Source organism: Saccoglossus kowalevskii, chromosome 22 (genome assembly GCF_978046115.1).
Source record: "Saccoglossus kowalevskii chromosome 22, keSacKowa6.1, whole genome shotgun sequence".
Taxonomy (NCBI): Eukaryota; Metazoa; Hemichordata; class Enteropneusta; family Harrimaniidae; genus Saccoglossus; species Saccoglossus kowalevskii.
The window spans coordinates 11547061-11557915 of record NC_140662.1 but is presented as its reverse complement, the minus strand read 5'-3'; the positions used below and the strand labels follow the sequence as shown (position 1 = coordinate 11557915).

The following is a 10855-nucleotide window of genomic DNA, read 5'->3' as shown; positions in this document are numbered from 1 at the left end:
CTGGATGTAGAAATGGATGACAGTCAATGGCTTCTGCAACACAACAACGAAGAAATACAGGAGTCTTGCTTGCAGAGAAACGCTGTTGTTCTGGAGGGCACCGCTGAAAGCAAGAGATCGCAGAGCAGTTCATACAAGTCTCACAGAATGATGGTTGTAGCCTGTATCACTTGTCTCACAATATCGTAGCAGCAACACACAGGATACTAAGTTAAAATGATGGACCTCAACTGTCCTCAGTCTGTCCAATTTATAGGCATAAATGGTCCAGATTCAGTTACACCACCTGGTTTTCCACATGAGCAGCTGTGTCACGTAGGCAACTCAGTAGACCATAAACATCGTCTGTTATTCAAATAACAGCACACCTGGTAGATTCCAATTCTCCTTCTAAAATTGTAAACATCCTTTGTTGTGTAAATCACAAGCACACCTGGTAGATTTCAATTCTCCTTCTAAAATTGTAAACATCCTTTGTTATGTATATCACAAGCACACCTGGTAGATTCCAACTGTCCTTCCAGAGTTGAAAACAAGTATGACCTGACAATCACCTTTATGGCAGTTATCACACCGCAATGCACACCGTTTCTTCCCATGATTCCATGCACACTTATATTTGCAGGGTTTGAGGTAATATGACACAAACACAGAATAAAGGATGCTGACGTTTTGAAATTAATGATCTTTACAAACATTCATTGTGTCTTTAATCATGGGTTAATCAACAGTATGTTTACATAAGCTCAGTTACCTCAGAGAAAACAAATTTCCTTTGGTGCCGCAGTGGCAACACTTCTTTTGTTGTAGATGTAATCCACATTGATTAGATACTATGCATCAACATAAGTGTTAACTGTCTTGGCTGTAATGCGGATTCTGTTACTGAAAGAGCTGCAATACGTAAAAGGTGCTAAAATAACTAATACGTTAATCTAAACTAATAGTATAGATTTGGTAACCGTCTTGTCGGGAGCACACTGTTTTATCTAGCGGAGTGTTTGCCCGCTTCCAATGGCATGCAATGGTTTGAATACCCAGGCTAATGTTGTTATTCATTGATTTATGTTTCGTTTTTTCACATGTCGTATAGTTAATGCATTAAAAAATTGCGAATTTGGCTCAAAACATAAATTAACAGAACCTTAATTTAGCTGAAGAACCAACAACAGTCTCATTGTGGGAATATTTTTTTTTGTAAATGAGCTTAATTTTGAATTGGCGAAATTACGGATTAGCTAAAATAGCATTTAAGCTAAAAGAGTGCGTTTTATAGTAAACGTGGGTGGCATCGATATGGTTATTTGAGTGATATAATCAGTTTATAGATGATGACTTCTAGTATGTTTTGTATGTAATGTTATATAAAGAGTTTAAGGTGTCGTATAAATCGTGCGTGTCGCCTTCATACACAATCTAACTTACATATTGTCTCAAAGCATATAAATGTATGTTATTATTTAAGAATTAAAAACGCTGTACTCAGTTTATTCATTAGTCAATCCATTGACACAGCAATTAACCAATTAGCGATCACATTGCATTTGGTGATTTCCTGTATTAATAAGAGACAAGCCATTGTGTTACTGGGCATAATTCTTCACTGCTAAATTTAAAGCAGCTTGGCAGAAGGTTTCAGATTGTTGGGAGGATTGAGTGTATAAGTAGCTAACACCACGGGACAACGTGGAATTGTTTCGGGCTACGCTCTCACAACACCTTTCTTTCACGTGATGTTTCCCATACGTATACAGCACGGAAAATCCACTGATAAATTGTCGAATTTTGCTTCTGGCTGTTGTACTCGTGTATGTAAATTCTACCACATATAGCCTGTTGTCCACCTGGAAAATAAAACATTAGTATATGCAGAGATGTGGGGTGATGTACAATGAATCTACCAATAATGAATGAGTCAATTATCATATCAGTGTTGGCGGAGTTGGGTTTTATCATCACACCACGTACGTGAGTGAAACAAACATAATGAAGAGGTAGGGTCATCGTAACATCTATGATATTAAAATGATATTGGACAAAGAATGCAAAAATTTAACCATTCTAAAGGAAATAAAGACGGACGTGACGACAAAACAAAACAACCTGCCAAGATTCAATGCATGACAAGCATTTGAGTAAGAAAGTAAGTTATTGGGAATGTTACAATTAGTTGGATACCTTCGACAGAATCGCGAAAACGAATCAACATGCACGCTATACATGCAACATTGTCTTTGTACCAAACTTGATTTGGATTTATTTCGTGTAAAACAAACTTCAAGTATTGCGGTCAATGTGTGTATTTTTTGCAGGCCTGGATGGAACAACTGTAAATATACACCAAATAACCTCGAATAGTCCGCGATGCAGTAGCAGGGACCATACATCTTCATGGTGGGACAATAAAATGAAAAGACGGTGTCTTTAAATTATAGATTTATATCTTCTACCCGATGGATTGTACAAAATGAGGTTTAAGAATATCGCTTCTGGTGTCTAAAGTGCATCGTTTGCAGTGATAACTATTACTAAGTTCAAGTTATTTTACTTAAATTTCCTTTTCAAAAGTAACTTGTCCTTTTGTGTATCACACAAAGTTGGCATGCGATTACTCAGCGTTAGTCTATAGAGAGAAATAATAAGAAAGAAATATAAATATATATTCATTCAATAATAATAACAATTAATTTAATAATAATTAATTTTGGGCCATCGTTGGTGACTTGGGTACGTGTTATGTATAGAAATATAAATAGTCGTATCATCAATTATGGAAATATTTCCCAGAAATTTGGTCTCTTTCGAGGTGTTCGGCAAGGCTGTCCATTATCACCATATCTATTTGTCATTGCTGTTGAGCTTTTGGCTATTAGAATAAGAAATTGCGAGGAAATTAGAGGTTTATTCACAGGACCAATTGAAAACAAAATTTCACAATATGCAGATGACACGAGTTTCACAACTGTGCCTGCAAAACAGTCATTTTGTAAATTATTGGATATTATTAGTGGATTTTCTAAAGTTTCCGGTTTGAAACCGAATTATGAAAAATGTAAAGTGATGCGTATTGGGTCATTAAAACATACTAATTTTCATATTGAGACGTCACATCCTTTAACTTGGGTTGACGGATCTGTTGATGTATTGGGTATTCATATTCCTGAAGATTTATCGCAGCTAGTCACACTAAATTTTAATACTCGTCTTGAGAAAGCGAGGAAAATACTGCAGCCATGGAGAGGTAAGGGTCTTACGTTGTATGGTAAGATTATTATAATTAAAGCATTAGTGAATTCTCAATTTGTACATCTGTTCATGTAACTTCCCTCGCCCAATGAGAATTTTTTTAAAAAGTATGAAACCTTGGTGTTTCAGTTTTTGTGGGGAGGTAAACGTGACTGGGTTAGAAGAAACACAGTTTACAACACGTACGATAAGGGCGGTCTGAATTTAACAAATTTGAAGGTTTTTAACGATTCTCTTAAAGCTGCTTGGATACCAAGGCTTATTCATGTGAAAAGTTCTTTCTGTAGTAGATTTTACAACTATCTTTTAGATAGTTTTGGTGGTTCTTTGTTATATTTATCACACCTTAATGAGAAAGACCATACAATATTGGACCCTTTATATTCCAATTTCTTAAAACAAATTCTTACAGCATGGCTGCGTTATAATTGTATTGAATCAGAACCTACGATTGAAAGTCTTTGTCAGGAAATCATTTGGAATAATTCTAATATCCGCATAAATAACATACCAATAGTTTGGAGAAGTTTTATTGAGCATGGTATTGTTTTTATTAATGACCTTCTTGATGAAAATTGTAATTTTCTAGCATTTGAACAGTTTATTTTACAATATGGGAATGTATGTACCCGATACAAATTTTTTCAGTTAAAATCTGCCATTCCTTCAAAATGGAAAAATCTCATAGCTGGTTGTGCTGGAAAAAAATTACGTGTATGTAAACCAAACATGCGTAATTGTAAATGGCTAAGTGGTGATAAAATTAATAAAGAGTTGTATGCTGTGCTGCTGAAACCTTTTTTAAGCGATGAAATTCCAAGACATATCCAGCACTACTGGCATGATATCCTGGATGTTATAATACCATGGGGAGCTGTATGTACACTCCCGTATAAAATCACAACCAATACAAAGCTTAGAAATTTCCAGTATAAGCTTACTATGAAATTTTTGCCTTCTAATCAACTTCTGTATGCATGGAATCTCAAAGATTCTCCACTATGCTCTTTTTGTGAAGAGGTTAGTGAAGATTACTATCACTTATTTTGGGATTGTAGATTTATATATATTTTTTGGAATTCAGTTAGAAAATGGTTATCCTCGTTCACAGAACTCATTTTAACATTAAATGCTCTAAAATGTATTCTGGGAGATATTGATGAGCATGCTAATCCAATGCTTAACTATGTCCTACTTATAGGTCGTTATTATATATTTAAGTGCAAGTTACAACACATTATGCCAAACATTGTAGGTTTCAAATCCTGTGTAAAACAAACCATTGATCTGGAAAGTATCATTGCGAAAGCTCAGAACAGAAGAACAAAGTTTCTAAAGAAGTGGGGGCCTTTTATTGAATATTATGATCTGTAAATGTTTTTCTGTTTTCTATTATTGTTGTTTTGTCTGTAATTTGTAATTTTTGCATTGTGAATAAAAAAAAATAATAATAATAACATAATTATTATAGTGCAAGTACAGGAAAATTAAAATAAATAATGAAAATAATAATAAAATAATAAGTTGTTTTTTAAATATTGAAAATTTAGTAGGCTATTTGAATTATTCGTGAAACAAGATAACATTCAACACTAAGGCATTATGTTTGACAAAGCAATAAATAGTTAAACAAAAATATAAATAAGTAAGCAAATTTTAATATTTTGACAATCATTATTACATGTTTTGAATGCTCTGTGAGAGAAAATAAATCTTAAATCTATAATTTAAACTAAGTGCATGATATCGATAACTGAAGTTTTTTTAAAAACTCAACAGTAATGAAAATATGTCATTTTTATTATTGCTGTTTTATAGTGTACATATTTAGTCTACGATAAATCACAATCCAATGAAATATAACAACAAATCGTCTGTATCATAAGAAACGGATTAGTCGAATCATTCCCTCACCAGAAATACTTGCCATAATTAATTTTGTATGAAACATACACTACCGAACTGCTGTGAGTCGAGCTCACTGATACATACACGTGTCATGTACATTCAGATCATCTACAGGTCATCTACAGGTCAAATATTAATATGAATAATAATACCCTTGATCGCCCTATTGCCACCAAAATTTTGGCAAGAATACCGTTGTCGACAAAGCATATCACGTGACCATGATTCACGACTATGAAAGAATAATGATTTGGGGGGCGTACGTATCGTGTCAAAGTCCAAGGTAACGCAATACTGACGGTTCAGTGTATACAGACTGTGTCTCTCATCGGGAGGGCAGATAAACTAAATCCACGAATTCAATGCGTCTACATAAAATTACTGACTTCTTTACGTTATGTGCACGTGACTGATCGGTGCAATAACATTCAATAACCGTGGGTTCCTTCTTTCGTTATTGTGTAAAGTAAACACATTGCTGGGCCCGCCGTAATAATAATTATGACCACTCCCTTTGTGTACAGACGAGGGACTGGGCACATAATCGCTTTTGCTCGTCAGTGAAGATTGTTCTAAACTGTAAATTTACGGGTCGCCGGTTTATTATCTTCAACGTCGGAATATTTATGCACGAACGGAGGTCTGAGAGCGGTAAGTTGCCTTGGTAACTAATTCATATTGGTATATAAACAGTATATACTTGAAACGTTTTATTTAAGTCGCACTTCAATCTTTTCTAGTGTATGTACAGGAAGTGCGATTACGCCTCTGACACTACGTAGTATCGTCCATAGATAGTAGAACTACGCAGTATCGTCTACAGATAAGACACACGATCTAATATATGCACAATGAAAAATTTGATATCGACAAAATGTAGACAATATGTATATATAAACCTGCTTTAAACATACATTAAATGGTACTTGGAGGTCAGGTCATACTTACGCGGACCTCAACGGCACAAATCAAGTCAATTGTGTGCTTTTGTTCATGCGCCATTACGGATCAATTGTTTCATGAAATGAGTCGGACCTTTCCTCTGGATACGTTGTTTCGAAGCAATCGGGTCTCTGAGCTTTGTTATCAGACGCCGAGTACGGGGGAAAAAAGGGTTCGATTGGTAAAAAAAAAAAAACTTGGTTGCAGGACACTAAACTTTGTAATTGTATCTGATCCACCCACTTCCTGGTAAAATATGAATGCGAGTGTTGAGGCGATGAACCACACTCAGAAACAGACGGTTCAGATTGAGGCGAATTGTTGTCAAATGCCCCGTACCACCAATCTTCGCATACGTTTGTACATGATTGTGAGTACGGGTTGGTGCGTCATAATTTGACCTATTCACACATGCATGCTCGGCATTACTGGAATGTTAATACAATATCTGTACAATATACCCACATCGGTTATTATGGTAGCGGATAACACAGATTGTGCGGTCGTGGTCACTTTGCGACGGGGGAAGGTTATTATTCAATTTACGCTGCTACAAGTCATTTCCGCGATGATATCAACGTCAATAGCCGCACGTGCCGATGATTCGTGTCAACATCGCTATATTTAGACTTCGACTGCAAAAAAGCACATGGATAGAAGCAAACAAGTACAACTGTCATTTTATATTAAAATACGTAGTATGTTCCATGTTGTCAACACGGTGACCAATGCTCAGTTTATAACGATGTGGTCGTCGGGCAGCGCGTGTTCGAATTTCGTGTAAATAAAAATGTATTTTACACGCGTTGTAAACGTCGCTATGAGTCCCATATCGAACAGGACGTGGCACGACGACTGCCGTCCTTTAACTTCTTATGCTTATACCATTTCAGAATACCGCCAAACCACCAAGCAGCACAACCTTAAAAACATTTCGTGGTCGGTACGATTGAGAAAGCATCATAATCATGTCTGGAGCACCACGAGTTGGGCGTTCCAGCAGTGTGCGACCTACTGTTAAGATCAAGATTGTACTGGTGGGAGAGAGCGGGGTGGGGAAATCAAGCTTACTTCTTCAGTTTGATAAGAGGAAGTTCGACGAACATAAAGAGGTGACTATCGGGGGTAAGGTGATTTCTTGCTAGTCTTGTCTCTGCTTTTGATGTGTTGTTATGGTAACAGAGGACGTTGGTGTAAACGGAAACGCTAAGATTGTCTTGTATACTGCATATATTTTCATATTATTGAAATATTATCAGAAAAATCACCGTACCTAGAGTTGATTCGCGGAATTCATGAATTATCGTAATTTTGGGTCAATATCACAGGGAGCCCAGGAACTATAATCAACTGTAATACGCAGTCTCTACGATAACCCCCCCCCCCCCCGCTCATAGAGACTGCGTATTACAGTTGATTATAGTTCCTGGGCTCCCTGTGTCAAGATTAGGTTTATAATAATGCGATGATTAGGAGAGAATTAAGACTGCAATACAATCTAAAGTCAGTTATAACTTTCACTTCCATCGATTTAATGAGTAAGTGTGTGACATCGCTGCTTTAGCGCGGAGTTCTATGACTTCAACTGAATGTGGTAACACAATATAATTTATTTATGTATTTCTAATAACATTTCAGCTTCATTTGCCACTAGACTGATCCAACTCGGTGATCAAAGGGTACAATTTGAAATCTGGGATACGGCAGGGCAAGAAAGGTACCACAGTTTATTACCCATGTATTACAGGGGCGCCCAAGCAAGCATGGTGGTATATGACATCACGAAGCAGGTAAGAATAGAAGAAACAGGTGAATTTGTCAAACCAGCCTCAACTGACAACGCCTCTCTGGGCAAGTGAGGGGAAGTACACTCGGGTAAGGTTGTAACCGTTGTTCGGGTGAGAGGTATAACTTTCTATCGTTGTTGAACTTTCAGTTTTAACAAAAGTGCGTCATATTTGGTAGAGCCGGACGTTGTTGTATTTGTAAATCAGTACAGTACAGATAGAGGATTTTTGTGGGGAGGGGGGGGGGACTTTAAAATCGCCAGACTAAGTAATGAATTTTTTATATTGTACAAAAACAAATTGAATAAATTGTTCAACGGGGGGTGGGTGGGTTCGGACCCCAATAACCCCCCGCCCGCCCCCGCCACTGCAGTACAATGGTCGGTATAGTTAGCCGCATAACCTAACAATCTTGTAATTTCGTATTATAACTCTGTCCAATGTGTTCTCCGCCAGGAGTCTTTCACGCGAGCTAAGTCGTGGGTGCGAGAATTGCGAAGACAGGCCAGTCCAAACATTGTTATCACATTGGTTGGAAACAAGGCAGATCTTGCAGACGGGAGAACGGTTATTACTGAGGTGGGCATATTCACATTCGTTTCCCATCGCGTGTTATTGAGACCAATTATGACAAAGATAACAATAACGTATTATTGATTTAATTCAACAGGAGGCACGGGCATATGCCGAAGAAAATGGCCTATTGTTTATGGAAACGTCAGCCAAAACAGCGATGAACGTCAACGAACTGTTCATGGCTACAGGTATGTACGGTCGAATAATTACTCGAATTTATTGTGCAGTAGGTTTATGCGTTTATTTATAGCGGGCTCGTTATTTAGGCAATCGTACTGTGACGTCATATGCTAATCAGCATTCCGATGTGCGATAACAAATGTCACTCACTGATCAACGTTAGCTAGCGACCTGCTGCGATAACATTGCCCATACGTAGAAGCTCGCGTGACATGTAGGCGTAAGTGGCGCCCTCGCCGACCGAACGGCATCAGACCCGACTAAATGTGTGTGTTTGGTGCACCGCGGAGGGCGAAACTCACGCGACCTTGTCAGGCTATGGTCATAAATCACATGACAATGTTCATTGGTTTATTGTAACGTTTTCGACTTTCTCCGAGCACTCAACTGAACCGATAGGGACTTGGTGTTCGAACATAACTTGAATATGCAAATGAGCTATGCAAATCAGTTTTGTGTAGTGCTGATAAGTAACACGTATCGAATTGTTCGAAGTCTGTGCGTCCATTTTGCAATGTAACAATGGTATTTGTAACAGTGGGTGTGATGGCAGTGGAGAATGGAGGAAAAACAGGTCACGTGACTATTCCGGGGTCAATATTGAACACATTATCGTTGACACTTGCTAAATTTTCCCGCCGTCTCCTGTACCATTGGGGGACAAAGCATAACAAGTGAGATGGTTTCGGAATTCTTACTTGCAAATGAATTCGTTTTTGTTTTGTTTTTCAGGCCAAAGAGTTCCTATACAGACTTTTCCAGGAGATGGTAACAGGAGGTCTAATACAGGGAACATATCTTTAAATGGCGAAGAACAAGAACAACAAAAAGATTGCAAGTGCTAACCAAAATCGAATTACATTATTTTTCAGATTTCTAATCTGTGGGCATAATATGCAAATACAGCTTTTTATATAGATAAATTGTTATCGCAGAAAAGCAAATTCGAAATTATTTGTAATTTTGTTCTGTACATAGATATTATTTTTACTTATTGAGTATTTTTACAATAACGTGAGGGCGGTGTTTTTCCAATGTTTACTGATACGAGGAGGTTTTACCTATGTTTACATGTACAGTATAAGTATAACATGTACAGATATTTGCTAATTGCCCCCAGAACACCGCCTTCTATAATTGATGTTTTTGAAAATTTGTGAATGTGAAAATATAACGTTAATTGACTGGAATGTCACAGTAATTTATATACTTAATGAAACTGAATTATGTATTACATATTTTGTGCATTTGTTTAGTATTTTTCCAGTTTGAATTGTTATTATTGAGGTATCCAATTCGTGTTTTTTTAATTGGTACCATACACGCCCCGTTTGGTAAAAACACAAAGCTGACAGTAAACAAAAACACAAGATCGCCAAGTATCACTTTCAGTTTGTATTTCGACTGCCGGCAGTCCTCGGGCCTAATTTGTTAGTATACTAAATCAGAAAACTCCGAAGTAGTTAGCAAGAAATGCCGTAGGAATGTTAGCGTAGACCGGGGGCATGGCGACTGTTAACGCTTGTCGACGCTCTCTGTTCATTCTCTGTTCAGCGCCGGTTGAAAACCAAGTAATATCGCGTGAGGGCGTTTACAAGCGTTACAGCAGTCCTCATGCTTCTGGCCTTTGCTGAAATTCCTGCGACATTTCTTGCAAACGCTTTGCGCGTTTTCTGATTTAGTATACTAACAAATTAGATCTGAGGACTGTCGACAGTCTAGTGTGTATTTTATGATTCGAGTTGTGTTTTATAGGTTATGGGACTAACAGGAATCTAATATGCCAAAAAAATTACATCGGTTTCGAAAGACTACAAACAAAAACTGTTGAGTAACGAAATGTCTAGACTATATATATATATATTTGCATGCATGGTTTAAACGGACGTCGTGACAGGTAGTGGTCGGACCATTTGCGGCGTTCTGGTGCGCGTGATATTCTGTCCGTTTATGCCATCAACGCACACGGCCGTTTCGTACTTACTAACAAATAGTCCAAACGTACAGACCATTTTCAAGATTTCGCGGTGTTTCAAATCAAACGTTTACCTGCCATGCAGTGTTATGATAGATATATTTTCGGAGGACGATCTTAGCGAGTATTGGGTGGTTTACTGCGAACGAGATAGCATATCGAATGATACCACATAACATACTACGTGATACGAGGCTGGAACAAACCGACTCTTAAATAAAGTACAATTCTTGATTCTTAA

General features: G+C 37.4%; 1 protein-coding gene across 1 annotated transcript; it reads left to right on the top strand.

Annotated features, from left to right (window-relative positions):
* The first annotated feature begins 5671 nt into the window (after nt 1-5671).
* LOC102809455 (ras-related protein Rab-5B-like) lies at nt 5672-10855 on the top strand. The gene is made up of 6 exons (XM_085495502.1): nt 5672-5805; nt 6990-7221; nt 7735-7886; nt 8340-8462; nt 8554-8647; nt 9372-10855. The coding sequence occupies exons 2-6, from the start codon at nt 7065-7067 to the stop codon at nt 9482-9484; spliced, it is 639 nt and encodes a 212-aa protein (XP_085351628.1). The 5' UTR covers nt 5672-5805; nt 6990-7064; the 3' UTR covers nt 9485-10855.

Excerpts from the sequence above, each read along its gene's own strand:
- LOC102809455 (XM_085495502.1), top strand. The coding sequence starts at position 7,065 with ATGTCTGGAGCACCACGAGTTGGGCGTTCCAGCAGTGTGCGACCTACT. Across the intron at positions 7,222-7,734 it reads TAAAGAGGTGACTATCGGGG|CTTCATTTGCCACTAGACTG; the intron begins GTAAGGTGATTT and ends ATAACATTTCAG. Across the intron at positions 7,887-8,339 it reads TATATGACATCACGAAGCAG|GAGTCTTTCACGCGAGCTAA; the intron begins GTAAGAATAGAA and ends GTTCTCCGCCAG.